The sequence below is a fragment of the Ornithorhynchus anatinus genome, chromosome 3 (genome assembly GCF_004115215.2).
Source record: "Ornithorhynchus anatinus isolate Pmale09 chromosome 3, mOrnAna1.pri.v4, whole genome shotgun sequence".
NCBI classification, from domain to species: domain Eukaryota; kingdom Metazoa; phylum Chordata; class Mammalia; order Monotremata; family Ornithorhynchidae; genus Ornithorhynchus; species Ornithorhynchus anatinus.
In genome coordinates this window covers 136,961,051-136,979,937 of record NC_041730.1, presented here as the reverse complement: position 1 = coordinate 136,979,937, position 18,887 = coordinate 136,961,051, and the positions used below count along the sequence as shown (strand labels likewise).

Sequence of the window (18,887 nt, the reverse complement as noted above, 5' to 3'; positions counted from 1 at the left end):
AATCCTTCATACATGCCATAAATTTTAGAATGTCTGCTAATTCTGTTGTATTCATTCATTCAATAGTATTTATTGAGCGCTTACTATGTGCAGAGCACTGTACTAAGCGCTTGGAACGGACAAATCGGTAACAGATAGAGACAGTCCCTGCCCACTGACGGGTTTACGGTCTAATCGGGAGAGACGGACAGACAAGGACAATGGCAATAAATAGAATCGAGGGGAAGAACATCTCATTAAAACAATAGCAAATAAACAGAATCAGGGTGATGTACATCTCATTAACAAAATAAATACGGTAATGATAAAAATTAGTACCCTGAACTGAACACGAAAGGTACTCAATAAATACAAGGATCGATTGACTGGGTTTTGAAGTGCTTGATGAAAATATCAATTGGAAAGGGGTTGGCCAACTCATGATGGCTGTGAGAAACTCCCAGACTTGCGAGCGTGTCTTTCCCACTCGGTTGTGTGGCATATTGTGGCACAGGGATATCAGTGTGACAGAGTAGAGTTTAGGGTGAAAGTAAAGTCGAACTGGATGCGGCTTCATTTGTAATTTATTTATACTAATAACTACGGTACTTTGTTAAGCACTTACTGTGGGCCAAGGCAACGTTCTAAGCGCTGGGGTAGATACAAGATAATCAGGTTTACTACTGCGGGCATTTTATTGCGTCTTGGCACGTGAAATATTTGACTTCTCCAATTTCCATAGCTGGCAGCTGTGGCAAGCGTGGGAACATTCAGTATTTCGTGATCTACGTCTATGACATATGACACTGTCTATGACAATCACATAGATCGATTGTCATGCATTCCCACGGGAATAGTCCTAATGTGGACAGCTTCCAGATTTACATGTTCTGGAGAAGGACACCCCGTTCCACTCAGAGAATTTCACTGTGGAAAGGACGACGGTATTTTCAAAGCCATCGTTTTAAGAATTTTTTCTCTATCCGTCAATCAATCACTCATCATGGACCGCAAGCTCTTTGTGGGCCGGGAACTTGTCCATTCCAACTCTGTTATACTGTGCTCTCCCAAGCCATTGGAGGTCTGTGAAGAGTGAGGAAATGCGTGCACAAAGCATTTAGTCCAGTGCTCTGCACACGGTAAGCGCTCAATAAATACGATTGAGCGAATGTTTTCTGAAACCAAGGCGGAGGGGTGAAGTATAGAGTGGTGAGGCAAGGGGGCTGTTGACGGAGTCACTGCTTGATTCCAAATGTCTGCACGGTGACGGTTTGGATGGAGAAAAGAGTATGGATTCTGCAAATTCATTCAATAGTATTTATTGAACGCTTACTATGTGCAGAGCACTGTACTAAGCGCTTGGAATGAACAAGTTGGCAACAGATTGAGACAGTCCCTGCCGTTTGACGGGCTTACGGTCTAATCGAAATGTTGAGGAGGAAGAACTGGCAGGATTGTGCCTACCCGTTCTACTGAATTGTACCCTCGCAAGCGTTTAGTACAGTGTCCTGCACAGAGGAAGCACTCGATAAATACCATGGGTGGATCCGCTGACTGACTTTTGATATTCACCAAAACCTTAAGACACAGCATGCAGGGGGAGGACGTTATGGTCCAGGGTTTAAGAAACAGTCTTCAAGAGTATTACTTCGTTGTGAGCCACACGCGGGACAGTGTCTGAACTAATAAATAATCATAATGATAATGTTTGTTAAGCACTTACTATGTGTCAAGTACTGTTCTAAACACCGGGGTAGATACAAGCTGATCAAGTTGGACACAGTCCCTGTCTCTTACCGAGCTCCCGGCCTTAATCTCCATTTTACAGATGAGGTAACTGAGGCTTAGAGGAGCGAAGTGACTTTCCCAAGGTCACACAACAGACGGGTGTCGAGCCAGGATTAGAACCCAGGTCCTTCTGACTCCCAGGCCCGTGCTTTAGCCGCATGGCCACGCTGCTTTCCATGTGTACCTACCCCAGCGCTCTGAGCAGTGTTTGGAACATATTAAGCCCAACACATAGCATTAAAAAACCCCAAAAGAGTCCCGATCAAAAAAATGGTTTCCCAATTGTTGGTATACGACTTGTTTTCCCAACAGCTGAATTCACTAATGAGGCAAGCTGACAGACACTGAAAAGCTTTGTAGCAAGAGTTTGGCAGCGAGAGCTGTTTGTATCACGCTTGGCGGCTTTGGCTGTTAAGTTACCGGAGGAAAAAGACAAAGTCACTTCCCACCTGCTCGGTGGCAGGATAAAATGTGAAATTTAAGCCATTAAATAATCCTGAAAGCAGTGGAGCAGGTGGCTAATGGCTTAGGTGGCAGCTGGTGTCTTTTTAATATTTGTATTCGCTGCTGATTTATAAAACCGGAGTTGGGAGTCACCGACTTAGATTTTACCTCTGTACTTGAACGCTTGAAAAATTGTGGGAGCAGAAAAGAATGTCAATACTGTAGTCCTATCGAGAAAGAAATGTAGTCCTTTCCTTATTTTATCCGAAGGAGAAATGATAAAGTTGCGTGGTGTTTAAGTTCCGTTGCCTTGGGTAGGCTCAAACTTCTTTGTTTTAAAAAAGTGACTATCAAAATGTCACGTTCAGATAGTCCAATCGAAAATTCGAATTCTCCTAGAAAGATGCTTCTAGAAGTTCTCTCCTTCTGCTGTACAATCTATAGATTGTACAGTCTCGGGAATGTACGTTTGTCACGGGCAGGGAATGAATCTGCTAATTCTGTTGTATTAAAACTCTCCCAGGCGCTTAGTACAGTGCTCAAAAAACACCACTGATCGACTGATCGATGTCAGTCCAAAGATCTTGACTGTGGGAGAATCATTTGTGCTGTAGATCTAGATGGTCATTTCTACTTCTTGAGCTCCTACTGTGTGCAGAATACTATACCTAACACACGAGAGGGCGCAACAGAATTAGTAGATATCATCCCTAATCTCGAGGATTTTACAATAGGTAAAGGAAGACGGATTCTAAGATACGATACTGATAGGATAAGGGAATAAAGCAGAAAGAAATGAAATGCTACAGGGAGGAAGTGGGATCTTGAGAAATGCTGAAAGGGAAGATAGTAAAGGAGTTGGGCGGCTAATCAGGGAAAGAAGAATTGTTATTTCTAAAGGAGCTTAAAGATAGGAAGACCAGGGCTCTGCCAGATGTGAAGAGGGAGGGAATTCCAAGAATGGGAAGGACAGGGAAAGGGCCCAGACTGAGGCCCTCTTTTTCTCTGCCCCTCCTCCCCTCCTTGTCTCCCCTCCTCCCTCCCTCTTCTCCAACTCCTCCTTGTCCCACAGCATATCTATTACCTATCATTCTATTTCTTTTATTCATGACGCGTATACATCTATAATTCTATTTATTTATATTGATGCTATTGACGTCTATTTACTTGTTTAGTTTTGTTTTGCGGTCTGTCTCCGCCCTTCTGGACTGTGAGCCTGTTGCCGGGTAGGGATTGTCTCTGTTGCCCGGATTATACTTTCCAAGCAGCATAGTGCTCTGCACACAGTAAGCGCTCAATAAATACGAATGAATGAATGAATGAATGAATGAATGAATGAATGAATGAATGAATGAATGAACGAATGAACGAATGACCACGATTAGGTGGTTGGCTTCGTGAGAGACGAGAACGAGGCACAGCAAATAAGCTACCAAGAGGCCCGTGACCCAGACGAGCTGGAGGTAGCCACAGAAGAGAGTGGTGAAGTAGGATGAGAAGCAACGTGACCTAATGGCAAGAGCAAGAACCCGGGACTCAGTGGAACTGGGTTCTGATCTCGGCTCTGCTGAGTGTTGCGTGACCTTGGGCAAGTCACTTATCTGCTCTGCACCTCAGTTTCCTCAATGGTAAAATGAGGATTAAAAACCTGTTCTCCCTCCTGCTTAGATTATGAGCCCCGGGTGGGATGGGGACCGTAAACAACCTAATTAACTTGTACCTCGCCCAGTGCTTAGAACAGCATTTGACACGGAGTAAGCGCTTAACAAATACCATAAAAAAAGAGCTGCATCCGTTCCTGAGGGAAGGTGAGCGAGAGTCCGCGGCTGAATGGAGAGAGGAATGATGTCAAAAGTGTTAATTCTATCAGATGATTAATCAATGGTATTTTTTAAGTGGTTACTACGCGCAGAAAACTGTACGAAGTGTACAAAACAGTACGGTTGGAAGACGTGATACCTGTTTACAGTGAATTTACAGATATTGAAATAAATTACAGGTAGGGGAAGCGTCAGGGTATAATACACATCCATCATTGTTATGTGGTTGGGGGCGGTGGGTGAGAATCAAAGTGCTTAATGGCCCTAGATGATTTACTCATCTAAAAAATGGGGATTCATTCATTCAATCGTATTCATTGAGCCCTTACTGGGTGCAGAACCCTGCACTAAGCGCTCGGAATGTACAATGCGGCAACAAGAAGGAGACAATCCCAGCCCAACAAGCTCACAGTCTAAAAGGGGGAGACAGACAGCGAAACAAAACAAGCAGGCGGGTGTCAGTACCATCAAGATAAACAGAATCATAGATCTATACACATCATTGATAAAATCGAGTGATAAAAGATATATGCAAATATACACAAGTGCTGTGGGCGGGTGGGGTAGAGCAGAGGGAGGGAGAGGGGGAAATGAGGAGGGGAGGAGGAGCAGAGGGAAAGGGAGGGCTCAGTCTGGGAAGGCCTCCTGGAAGAGGTGAGCTCTCAGCGGGACATACAATTTCTGCTTCCCTGTAGACTCTGAGTCTCACGTGACACAAAGACTTAGCCAATATACTTGTAATTAATAATTATGGTATTTGTTAAGCACTTACTGTGTGCCAGGCACTGAACTTACCGCTGCAGTGGATACGAGCAAATTGGGTTGGACGCAGTCCCTGTCCCACGTGGGGCTCACAGCCTCGAGCCCAATTTACAGACGAGGCAACTGAAGGCCAGAGAAGTGAAGTGACTTGCCCAAGGTCACACAGCAGACAGGTGGTGTAACTGGGACGAGCGCCCATGACCTTCTGACTCCCAGGCCCGGGCTCTAGCCCCTACGCCAATGCCGCTTCTCTATATGCTCATGCCGTATGAGTTACCTGACAGGATTCCTGTTTGCTAATCTCTGCTGGCTCCTGCCAGGAAATCTCCACCTTTGGGTTCACCAAATTAAAACAATGGTTTATGACCTGCCCCTCCCACCCTCTCCTCTGATTGGTGGGAAAATCTTCCCATTATTAAGGATTTGAATACTAATGACAATGACGGTAGTGGCTCAGTGGAAAGAGCCCGGGCTTGGGAGTCAGAGGTCATGAGTTCGAATCCCGGCTCTGCCACTTGGCAGCTGTGTGACTATGGGCAAGTCACTTCACTTCTCTGTGCTTCAGTTCCCTCATCTGTAAAATGGGGATTAACTGTGAGCCTCACGGGGGACGACCTGATTACCCTGTATCTCCCTCAGCGCTTAGAACGGTGCTCGGCACATAGTAAGCGCTTAACAAATACCGACATCATCATTATTATTATTATTAAGTGCTTACTATGTGCCGAGCACTGTTCTAAGGGCTGGAGGGGATAGAATGATAACAATAATAATAATAATAATAATGTTGGTATTTGTTAAGCGCTTACTATGTGCCGAGCACTGTTCTAAGCGCTGGGGTAGACACAGGGGAATCAGGATGTCCCACGTGGGGCTCCCAGTCTTCATCCCCATTTTACAGATGAGGGAACTGAGGCCCAGAGAAGTGAAGTGACTTGCCCACAGTCACACAGCTGACAAGTGGCAGAGCTGGGATTCGAACTCATGAGCCCTGACTCCAAAGCCCGTGCTCTTTCCACTGAGCCACGCTGCTTCTCTAACAGTATTTGCTACGTGCTTACTATGTGCCAGGCATTATTCTAAGCACTGGGGTAGATACGAGGTAATCAGATTGTCCCACTTGGGGCTCACAGGCTTCACCCCCATTTTACAGATGAGGGAACTAACTGAGGCACAGAGAAATTAAGTGTATTGCCCCAGGTCACACAGCTGACTAGTGACAGAGCTGGGGATTAGAACCCTCAACCTCTGATTCCCGAGCCCGGGCTCTTTCCACTGAACCACATGGCTTCTCGTTATAATAATGATGATAGTATGTGTTAAGTGCTTACTGTAATAATAATGTTGGTATTTGTTAAGCGCTTACTATGTGCCGAGCACTGTTCTAAGCGCTGGGGTAGACATAGGGGAATCAGGTTGTCCCACGTGGGGCTCACAGTCTTAATCCCCATTTTACAGATGAGGGAACTGAGGCACAGAGAAGTTAAGTGACTTGCCCACAGTCACACAGCTGACAAGTGGCAGAGCTGGGATTCGAACTCATGAACGCTGACTCCAAAGCCCGCGCTCTTTCCACTGAGCCACGCTGCTTCTCCTGTGTGCCAGGCAGGGTTCTAATAAGAATAATGTTGGTATTTGTTAAGCGCTTATTATGTGCAGAGCACTGTTCTAAGCGCTGGGGGAGATACAGGGTCATCAGGTTGTCCCACGTGAGGCTCACGGTCTTAATCCCCATTTTACAGATGAGGTAACTGAGGCACCGAGAAGTTAAGTGACTTGCCCACGGTCGCACAGCTGCCAAGTGGCAGAGCCGGGATTTGAACCCATGACCTCTGACTCCCAAGCCCATACTCTTTCCACTGAGCCTCGCTGCTTCTATCCTAGCATTAAATACGATGTCTGGCACACAGTTGGCCCTTAACAGATACCATAAAAAATGGCAACAGACCAGATCTGTGCTCTTCCCTCAGCAAAAGCAAATACCCTGGCAAGGGTAAGAGCAGAAACAGCAAGAAGCTGAGAGCAGGAGATGGCATTTGGATGCTGCTGTAGGAGTTTGGGGTGGTTGGTGTTTTTCTCCCCTTTCAAGCAGTATCACGTGAATAGCAATATCATGTGAAGTCCCAAAACAGACTCCAAACAAGCAGGAAGGAAAGGTAATAATATTCTCCAGTGCCCACTCAAGGATAAGACCCATTTTTTATTCTCACAAGCCCGGGCGGGGCGTCGATACTAACTCTCACTCACTCAGGAACCCGGCTTCCAGCTCCAGGAAAACTGAGGGTAAGTTGGTGGTCTCCAGGGAGGTGGTCCAGGGTAGGGAGGGTCAGCAAAAGCCCTGCTCCTCTCGACCACCTCCCCCCACCCAGCCCCTTTTCACTAGGAATCTGGAAATCAGTTCATTTGAGAATATGAAGAATTGCTTTCATGCGTTCACTCATTCAATAGTATTTAGTGAGCGCTTACTATGTGCAGAGCACCGTACTAAGCGCTGGGAATGTACAAATCGGTAACAGGTAGAGACAGTCCCTGCCCTCTGACGGACTCACGGTCTAATCGGGGGAGACCGACAGATGAGAACGATGGCGATAAATAGAATGGACGGGAAGAACGTCTCATTAAAACAATAGCCAATAAATAGAATCAGGGTGATGTACATCTCATTAACAAAATAAATAGGGTAATGACAAAATGAATAGGGTAATGAACAAATAGGGTAATGAATAAATAGGGTAATGAATAGGGTTATGAGGTGCTTTGTAAAACCACCTCAAACACCACTGATATCTTGGAGAGATCGCCAAACAAGAGACTCTCGAACGGTCATTTGGATTAGCCTCTTGGTATCAATCAATCAATATTCATTCAAACGTATTTATTAAGCCCTTACTGTGTCCAGAGCTCTGTGCTAAGCGCTTGGGGGAGTACAATACAACAGTAAACAGACACATTCCCTGTCCACAACAAGCTGGTATTTACTGAGCACTTGCTGGGTGCAGAGCTTCGTACTAAGCACTTGGGAGAGTATCCTATAACAGAGTTGGTGGACGCGTTCATTCATTCGATCATACTCATTGAGCGCTTACTGTGTGCAGAGCACTGTACTGAGCACTTGCAAAGTCAATTCGACAATAAAGAGGGACAATCCCTTAGCCCACACCAGGATTACAGTCCAGAGAAGCGATACAGACATCAAAACAAGTAAACAGGCATTAATATAAATAAAGAGAATTATAGATACCTAGAAGTTTGTGGATTTGAAAAGGGAAGGAAGAAGACTGTGAAACTCGTCTGTGCCCATAAAAAATTGGGTCCTTTTTACATCTTCCCCTCCTCCACCCAACCATCTCGTCACAGTCAGCCCCATTTCCATCCTCCCCGTTCCTCAAGCCCGTAGCCAGGGCAATATCCTCGACTCCTCCCTTTCTTCAGAGAATCAGTCGGTGGTATTAAGTGAGGGGTTGCTGCATGCAGATCATTTTACTAAGCGCTTGGGAGAGCAGAACTGAATAGATTAGGTAGATACAGTCATCTCATTTGCTATTTGCTATTGTTTTAAATGTTGGTATTTGTTAAGCGCTTACTATGTGCAGAGCACTGTTCTAAGCGCTGGGGTAGATACAGGGTAATCAGGTTGTCCCACGTGAGGCTCACAGTTAATCCCCATTTTACAGATGAGGTCACTGAGGCACAGAGAAGTTAAGTGACTTGCCCATAGTCACACAGCTGACAAGTGGCAAAGAGATGTTCATCCCCTAGATTCTATTTATTGCTATCGTTCTCGTCTGTCCGTCTCCCCCGATTAGACCGTGAGCCCGTCAAAGGGCAGGGATTGTCTCTATCTGTTACCGATTTGTACATTCCAAGCGCTTAGGTGCTCTGCACATAGTAAGCACTCAATACATACGAATGAATGAATGAATGAATGAATGAATGAATATCAGTTCTTCCTCCCCAACAGTTCTTTCTCCTCAACATTCCAGCATCCATACTTTCTTCTCCATCCCAAGTGTCACCGGGCGGGTCCAGGCATTTGGAATCAAGCAATGACTCCGTCGTCATCCTCCTTGCCTCTAGTGTCTCCCCTCACCTCTCTCTACTTCACCCTTCCGCCTGGTTTTAGAAAACATCACTGCGCCCACATTCCCGCACTCTTCACGAACCTCCAGTCCATCAAAACATACTGAATGCCTACTATACGTAGAGGACTGTACTGTTTGGGAGACTACAGTAGAATGAGTAGATATGACCCCTGCCCTCAAAGAGCTTACACTCTTCCTGGAGAGACAGACATACAAATATGGACAATATATGAATAGGACAATACGTCCCCTCTCAGGGTCGCACCTGGAGAGTTTCCGGTACTCAGTCTCGGCTATGGGAGGGAGAGTCAAGCCTGTTCGTTCCATTCCTAGCTTGGCCAGGGCTAAGGAGTGGAAGGCAACTTACTGCAAGTCAAAACTCACCTGTGCTGGGCAGCAGCGACATGAGAAAGAGTCAAGGATGGATACTCAAGTTTATTTCAAGGAAGGAGGGCAGTGGTAAACCACCTCCGTACTTTTCCCAAGAAAACTCCGTGGATCCACTCCCAGAACGATGGCAGGTGGAGAGCGGCCCTTCTGGGAGAGATGTGGCCAGGGCATCATTATGGGTCGGAGCTGACTCGACAGGGAAAGACAGGGACTGTATATATATATATATATATATATACTGGGGAAAGGATTGTACTAGATAATGACGTTGGTATTTGTTAGGAGGTTACCATGTGCTGAGCACTGTTCTAAGCGCTGGGGGAGATACGGGGTCATCAGGTTGTCCCACGTGAGGCCCATTTCTGCCTTAATCCCCATTTTACAGATGAGGGAACTGAGGCACAGAGAAGTTAAGTGACGAAGACAGTCACACAGCTGCCGAGTGGCAGATCGGGATTCGAACCCATGACCTCTGACTCCCAAGCCCGGGCTCTTTCCACTGAGCCACGCTGTACTAGATGCTTGGGAGATTACAAAAGAGGCTAATGACACAATCCCTGGCTTCAAAGGGGCTCACAGTCTACCGTATGCAGAGCCCTGGAATATTTACAATATTGAGTGCGGGACTGTGTGTAAAGCACTGTACTAAGCACCAAACTATTTGGGAGTCCACAATAGAGTTAATAGACACAACTCCTGCTATCAGGGGATTCACAATCTACCGCATCCTCCTCATCAGTGATATTTGTTGAATGCTTATTTTGTACAGAGCACTGTACTAAGCACGTGGGAGAGTACAGTCCAAGTGAGCTGGTAGATCCTTTTGCTGCCCCCAACGATTTTACCATCGAGAAGCAGCATGGCGTAGTGGCTAACACAGACCTGGGAGTCAGAAGGTCATGGGTTCTAATCCCGGATCCGCCCCTTGTCTGCTGCGTGACCTTGGGCCGATCGCTTCCCTTCCCTGGGCCTCAGTTACCTCATCTGAAAATGGGGATCGAGACTGTGAGCCCATGTGGGACAGGGACTGTGTCCAACCCGATCCATCCCAGTGCTTAATACAATGCCTGGCACATAGTAAGCACTTTAATAACATAATTATCATTATTATTATTAGACTGAAGGGATTGTACACAGAACATTACAAAAAACCCTTGCGAGCGTACAGTTAATCAACAAGCTCCCTACCCTCGAGGGATTTACTGTCTAATGGGTATGAAGCCCTGTACTAAGAATTTGAGAGCGCGCAATAGTTAATAGCCATGATAAACGTGATAAACACGAAACATCCGGGCTTAGTGGATAGAGCCCGGGCCAGCGAATCAGAAGGACCTAATCCCAGCTCCGCCTCGTGTCTGCTGTGTGACCTGGGGCAAATCATTAAACTTCTCTGGGCCTCAGTGACCCCATCTGTAAAATGGGGATTAAGAATTTGAGCCCCATGTCGGACAGGGATTGGGCCCAACCTGATTAACTTGCCTCTACCCCAGCTCTTAGAACAGTGTTTGTACATAGCAACTGTTTAACAGGTACTATCATTAATTATCATTATTATTATGGCCTAGAGGATGGAGCTTGGTCCGGGGAGGCCGAAGGTCGTGGGTTCTAATTCCGACCCTGCCACTGTCTTGTGGGTGACCCTGGGCTTCACTTCTCTGTGCCTCAGTTACCTCATCTGTAGCATGGAGACTAAGACTGCGAGCCCAGCGTGGTCCAGGGACTGCTTCCAACCCTATCTGCTCAAATTCCCCCCAGTGTTTAGTAGAGCGCCTGCTACACAGTAAGCACTTCACAAATACCATAATAATTATCATTATGATCCCTCGGGGGATTTAAAATCAAGCGGGGGAGAGAGAGTTGACTTCCCTCCTTAATAAGCTTGAGGAGCAAGGGAGGTGGCCTGTACTGTCGAAAGGATGGAGGGACCCATCTTGTGCGGCGTTACCGGGCCCATTGGCGTCCATCATTAGCTATGTAGATTGGGTCAAATGGCTGAAAATGGCCTAGCTGGCATCCCGGGTACCCTTGCCACGTTTCTCCGTACCTGTATTGCGGCCTGAGACGGCATCGCCAGTGTAGAGGGACACGCCTCCAAACCCAGTTAAGACGATTAACTCAGACGATAACCGCCGCTCCTTTGGAATCCACCGATTTACCACGTCCCTTTACAGTTGAGCATGCAGTCAATGAGAAGGTTAATTTTTAAGATAGAAAACGACGATTTATTGAACCACGGACGGAATTTGCATTCCGTCCCACTGGATGATAGAAAGTTTATGAAATACAAATGTGAAGAGCAGCCTGATGATCCTGTTACTATATAAATCATCGAGGAGGCAAGGAAAATGAAATAGCCTTAGGAAAAACCGCTTTTAGTCGTCAAGGATTCGTTTTTCTCGGAAAAGAAAGTCGTCGTTAATAAATGTCAATGAGCTCATCACGTTGGTGAAGAAAAATGCTCCTATCGTGGTTAATTATATTTCACTCAGGGGTTATCTAAGTCTTTTATGATCTTTCCTTGTTTTCTCAAGCACCTAACCACTTCTACAACGAAGTGTAAATTCGATTTACACCTAGTTATTATATCTGTTAAGCACTTACTGTATGCAGCGCACTGTTCTAAGCCCTGCGGTAGATATGAGATAATCAGGTTGTCCCACTCGGGGCTCACAATCTTAATCCCCATTTTACAGATGAGGTAACTGAGGCACGGAGAAGTTAAGTGGCTTGCCCGAGGTCACACAGCAGACAAGTGGCAGAGCTGGGATTAGAAGCCACATCCTCTGATCCCAAGCCCGTGCTCTTTCCACTAAGCCGTGCCGCGTCTCACAACGAACTCACAGTCCAATCAGTGGCTTTATCTGCTGTAACTCTGCCTTCTCTCTCTTTTTTTTTTTATGGTTTTTGTTAAGCGCTTACTATGTCCCAGTCACTGAACTGAGCGCTGGGGCAAATAGCAGCCTGTCAGGTTGGACACAGTCCATGTTCTCACTTGGGGCTCCCTGTCTTAATCCGCATTTTACAGATGAGGCAACTGAGGCCTGGTAGAGTGTGGATTAGCATGCAGGTCCTTCTGACTTCCAAGCCCGTGAAATTCATTCATTCAGTCATTCGTATTTATCGAGTGCTTACTGTGTGCAGAGCACTGTACTAAGCGCTTGAAAAACACAATTCAGCCAAGCTGCCTCTCCTCGACCCAACAAGAACAAATCTCCGTCCCCCTGACTCCTGTACCTACGGATTACATCACCTTTTGTTGACTTTTAGCTCCTCCCTTAAACCCCCTTGAGACCTGGCCCCCCATCCTATTTTTTGAGCACTTGCTATCTGCAAAGCACTGTGCTAAGCACTTGTAGAGTACAATAAAACGATAAACGGACGCAATCCCTGCCCTCGACAAACTTTTGCCAATGATGCCCTTGCCAGCTTTTTCACTGATAGAATCGAAACCGTCGTTCATTCACTCAATCGAATTTATTGAGCACTCACTGTGTACAGAGCACTGTACTAAGCGCTTGGAAAGTACAATTCGGCAACAGAGACAATCCCTACCCAACAGTGGGCTCACGGTCTAGAAGGGGGAGACAGACAAGAAAACAAAAGAAACCAAGTAGGCTGGCCTCAATGCCGTCACACCGAAAGTCCCTAAAATCTCCCGCAAATTTCTCAAGTCCATGCTTGCCTTGTCCCATCCGGTATTCTCTCATAAAAATGATTAATAATGATGGTATTTGTTAAGCGCTTACTATGTATCAAGCACTATTCAAAGCACTGTTCTAAGCACTGTTTTAAGCGAGGTAATCAGGTTGCTCCACATGGAGCTCACAGTCTTAATCCTCATTTTACAGATGAGGTAACAGAGGCCCAGAGAAGTTGAGTGACTTGTCCAAAGTCACACCGCTGACAAGTTTTGGAACCGGATTAGAACCCACAACCTCTGACTCCCAAACCGGGGCTCGTGCCGCTAAGTCACGCTGCTTCTCTAGCCTCTCACTCCTTCCTTCTACACTTTATTAAAACATGTGCCCTGTCCTTCTTCATTCATTCAATCGTATTTATTGAGCGCTTACTGTGTGCAGAGCACTGTATTAAGCTCTTGGGAAAGTACAATACAACGGTAAACGGTGACAGTCCCTGCCCACAGCGAGCTCACTGGGCCTCGTTCTCACCTGTCTCACTGCCGACCCCTGGCCCACGTCCTACTTCTGGCCTGGAACGCCCTCCCTCCTCACCTCCGCCAAACTAGCTCTCTCCCCCCGCTTCAAAGCCCTACTGAGAGCTCACCTCCTCCTCCAGGAGGCCTTCCCACACGGAGCCATCTTTTCCTCAATTCCCCCTCCCCTCCTCATCACCCAGACTCCCTCCCTCTGTTCTACCCCCTCCCTGCCCCACAGCACTTGTGTATATATGTACAGATTTATTATCCTATTTATTTTATTAATGGTGCATACGTACATACATCTATAATTCTACTTATTCATATTCATGCTATTGATTCCTGTTTACTTGTTTTGATGTCTGTCTCCCCGCTTCTAGACTGTGAGCCCATTGCTGGATAGGGATTGTCTCTATTTGTTGCTGAATTGTACTTGCCAAGCACTTAGTACGGTGCTCTGCACACAGTAAGGGCTAAATAAATACGATTGAATGAAGGAAGGAAGGAATAGAGAGAAGCTCATACTCTTCTTTCCCTTCTACCATCTTCTTTTGTTCCCTTTGCAAAGTATCCTTCCTCATGCCTTTCAAACCAACCCATTTATTCCTAAAAAACTCCCTTAATCCAATGACTCCCTCCAGTTCTCCCCCATCTCCCTCCTAGAATTTCTCCCCAAACACCTCACGTAAACTGTTTACACCTTCTGCCTGCACTTCCTCTCCTCTAAGTATCTCCTTATTATCTCCTTATTATTCCTCTAATTATCAACGACCACATCAGCTTTCCTCACTGATCTCCCACACGGTCAACACTTAATAAATACCATAATTCAGCTTCCTCACTGATCTCCCACACAGTAAAGCTTAATAAAAACTATGAATACTACTTGTACTGACATAAATAAATAAGGCATAAATGACTATAAATAAATTCATAAGCATTAAAGTCCAAATTTCCCCCTTCTTATTCACATACGATTCAAGGCGTGGAATTTATCACATAGTATTCTGTATTGTAATTGGCAATTAGCAGAAAAGAAATATTCTAGCTCCTTTTCACAAATTAAGAATCTGTGACTAAGAAAAATAAGCAAACATTTCGCAACACCACAAAGTAAATCAAAGTGAACGGGAAGAACCAAATTCTGATTCGAAGGCTTCCGATTCTCACGTCTCGTTAAAAAGCCTCAGGTCCTCTCATTCTCTCTCAGCAAACAAAGTCCCGTACCCCACCTCCGTCTATTAAATATTAGCAATCCCTCAAAAGCAAATACGGCAATTGAATTTTTGAATCCGAACGACCCCGCGATTTCCCTGCGCTTCACCGGCTTCTTAGGCCGGCAGTATGGTTCACAAGGCGATTGGGAGTTTGAGATTACCTTCCCTACATTCAATAACGCACAGATAGGATGAATCCAGGAGGGGTTTGGGCCTCTACAGTCTTGCCTTTCTTCATTTTGATGCTCAAGCTGGATTTCTAACGTTGGCACAATTTTCCTTTCCATTTCATCTAAAGCGTGTAATAACGCATTGCCCGGGTGTTCAAAATGACAGCTGTGCATCCCACAGTACGAATCACAGTCGGTCGAACGGTCCATCGTATTTTTTGAGCACTTACTGTCTGCATTGCACTGAGTGCTTGGGAGAGTACGCCGTAAGACTGCACAGACACGTCCCCTGCCCACAGGGAGTTTACGGTCTAGAGTCGACGGTCAAACTTGCCAAAACTTGCCAAAAATCTGGCCAAAACCCAGAACCAGACATTTAAACTTCCCTTCCCTCCGGAGAAGGCTCTCTACCCTGGAGAGTGGATAACAGGATCATCCGCGGTGGCTCGGACGAACCTTACCTGCCAAGGGGGATGCCAGGAGGGGTATTCTGATGGGCGCCAGAGTCAGGACGTGACAGGGTGGCACGTTGGTCGCCGAAGGGCCCTCCAGCCTCTCGGGCTCCACCGTGATCGGGGTGGCAGCGAAGGGCGGATTGATGCCAGCTGGTTTGATGCCATTCTGACCGCCACCTGCGGAAAATCAATCGATCGATCAATCAGTGGTGTTTCGTGAGCTTTTAACTCCGGGCGGAGCGCTGTACGATCCGATAGAGTCCATTCATTCGATCGTATTTACTGAGCGCTCACTGTGTGCAAAGCACTGTATTAAGTGCTTGGGAGAGTATGCTATAGCGACAGTCCTGCCCGCATCGAGATAACGGTCTAGAGGGGGAGACAGACATTAATATAAGTAAATGATTACAAAAATGAATCACGGTCCGCGAGATGTTTACAATCTACTGTACTAGATTGAGAAGCAGTTGGCATAGCGGATAGAGCCCCGGCCTGGGAGTCAGAAGGTCATGGGTTCTAATCCCGGCTCTGCCACTTGTCTATTGTGTGACCTTGGGCAAGTCACTTTACTTCTCTGGGCCTCAGCTATAAAAGGGGGATTGAGACTGGATGCCCCCTTTGGGACAGGGATGGTGTCCAATCCAACTGCTTGTATCCACCCCAGCACTTAGCACAGTGCCTGACAGATAGTAAGCCCTTAACAAATACTGGAATTATTATTACAATTACGAAGCACTTGGAAGATTTCAACTCTCCCTGCCCCCAAAGAGTTTACAGTCTACTGTACTAAGCACCTGAGAGAGTACACTATAGTAGACAAAATCCTTGCCCTTGAGAAGCTTATATCTGTTATATAAGAAGCAGCCTGACTCAGTAGAAAGAGCCCAGGCTTTGGAGTCAGAGGTCATGGGTTCAAATCTTGGCTCTGCCACTTGTCAGCTGTGTGACCGTGGGCAAATCACTTAACTTCTCTGTGCCTCAGTTTCCTCACCTGTAAAATGGGGATTTAGACTGTGACCCCCACGTGGGACAACCTGATTCCCCTGTGTCTACTCCAGTGCTTAGAACAGTGCTCGGCACATAGTAAGCGCTTAACAAATACCAACGTTATTATTATATTATTATTTGTAGAGCACAGTACTGACCACTTGGGAGAATACAATATAATAAAGTTGGTCGACATTATTCCTATCCTCAAGTACTTTTGAAAAACACATCTTAGTGAAAATGTCCACTATGATTAACTTGTACCTATCCCAGTGCTCAGTATAGGGTTTGACATGTAACGATTATGGAATTTGTTAAACACTTACTATGTGTCAAACACTGTACTGAGCAATGAGGTACATACAAGTTTATCAGGTGGGACATAGTCCCTGCCTCACATGGGGTTTGCAGTTTAAGGAAGAGGCAGAACTGGTATTGAATCCAGCGTGGTACAGTGGAAAGGGCACGGGCTTTGGAGTCAGAGGTCATGAGTTCGAATCCTGGCTCGGCCACTTGTCAGCTGTGTGACTGTGGGCAAGTCACTTAACTTCTCTGTGCCTCAGTTACCTCATCTGTAAAATGGGGATGAAGACTGTGAGCCCCACGTGGGACAACCTGATTCCCTTGTGTCTACTCCAGCGCTTAGAACAGTGCTCGGCACATAGTAAGCGCTTAATAAATACCAACATTATTATTACCCCCTTTTTTTTTTTAGAGGAGGAAACAGGCCCAGAGAAATGAAGTGACTTGCTCAAGTGCACCCAGCAGGCAAGTGGAAGAACGGGAATCAGAACCCAGGTCCTCTGACTCCAAAGCCCCTGCTCTTTCCAGTAGGCCATACTGTTTCTCATCAAGTTAAGCACTTAACAAATACCATAATTATTTGACCGAGGTCAGAGAGCAGATCAGAGGCAGAGACAAGACAAGAACCCTGGCCTCTTGTCTCCCATTTTCATGTTTGCCAAAGATATGTGGTTTTCCCTAATGAAATTTTTGCTATGTATTTAATTTTGTTGTTTTTTTGGTTTTGTTTTGTTTGTTTAATTTAAACAAAATTTTTCGGTTTTTTTAATGACTTTCTTTTGAGAATACTATTGATTCAAAACTCCCTGGGGAAGATGCAAGCTATTTGGTGCGGCACAGTCCCTGACCCCCACAGGGCTCACAATTTCATAGAAAATAGGGTACCTTCTCTCTATTTTACAGAGGCACAGAGAGTTTAAGAGTCATGCCAAAGGGTGAAGATCAGTTCCATTGGCCCCCACATTCGAGAGAGGAAGGAGGAAGCCCAGAGACTCACTCTCTCGTCTCTGAAGATGGAAGTGAACCAGTTAGAGAGAGGGATCGGGGTGAAGGAAGATGGCCCGGATTGAAGGAAAAGAAGACTTCCGGTCATCTTGAGGTGAGAGGTTAGAGATCTGTGAAACTGGAAGTCAGTCAGTCAGTCAGTCAGTCAATCCTATTTATTGAGCATTGATTGTGTATAGAGCACTATACTAAGCACTTGGGAGAGTACGATCCCTCTAATAATAATAATAATAGTGATATTTGTTAAGTACTTACTGTATGTCAGCCACTGTACTAGGTGCTGGGGTGGATACAAGCAAAGCACGTTGGACACGGGTCCTGTCCCACCTGGGGCTCACAGTCTTCATCCCCATTTTACCAGATGGGGTAACTGAGGCACAGACGAGTGAAGTGACTCGCCCCAGGCCACACAGTAGACAAGCAACACGGCTTAGTGGAAAGAGCACGGGCTCGGAAGCCAGGCACAGGTGCTAACCCCGGCTCAGCCACTTGTTTGCTGTGTGACCTTAGGCAAGCCATTTCAGTTCTCTGTGCCTCAGTTACCTCATCTGTAAAATGGGGATGAAGACTGTGAGCCTTGTGTGGGACAACCTGGTTACCTTGCATCTACCCCAGCGCTTAAAACAGTGCTTGGCACATAGTGAGCCCTTAAAAAATACCATAATTATTATTACTATTATTATTATGAAGTGCCAGAGCAGGGATTAGAACCCATGACACACTCCCAGGCCTGTGCTCGATCCACTATGCCATGCTGCTTCCCCCAAACTGTAAACCCATTCATTCATTCATTCAATAGTATTTACTGAGCGCTTATGATGTGCAGAGCACTGTACTAAGCGCTTGGAATGGACAAATCAGTAACAGATAGAGAGAGTCCCTGCCCTTTGACGGGCTCCCGGTCTAATCGGGCGAGACAACTCGTTGTGGCCGGGGAATGTGTCTGTTCATTGCTGCATTATACTCTCCCAAGTGCTTAGTACAGTGTTCTGCACACAGTAAGAGCTCAAGAAATCTGATCGAATCAAATGAACGAATGAATGCAATAAACAGACACGTTCCCTGCCCACAGCGAGATGCCAGTCTAGAGGGGGAGATGGACATTAAATAAATCTGAGAGCGCTTGTGCTGTGGACCCTGGATGGACACAGAGGAAAGGGAGGGTTTGGAAAGGATCCTTGGAATCCGAGAGTCTGGAGGAGCCAGGGTCCTGCCCCTGAAGGGGAGAAGAACGGGAGTCCCCGGAAGCCTACACGGAAGAAGAGAGGTGTCAGAATCAGGGAAAGGCAGTTAGTTGGAGCTGAATTTGCTTTCATTCGGGCCCTGGTT

General features: G+C 46.2%; 1 protein-coding gene across 2 annotated transcripts in view; it reads right to left on the bottom strand.

The window, feature by feature from the left end:
* The window catches only part of TCERG1L (transcription elongation regulator 1 like), a 268,833-nt gene that overhangs the window by 204,841 nt on the left and 45,105 nt on the right, over window positions 1-18,887 (bottom strand). For both annotated transcript variants that reach the window (XM_029059313.2, XM_029059314.2), the window contains exon 4: window positions 15,270-15,440. In XM_029059313.2, the coding sequence (XP_028915146.1) occupies window positions 15,270-15,440 (171 nt within the window). The remainder of the gene's footprint in view (window positions 1-15,269; window positions 15,441-18,887) is intronic.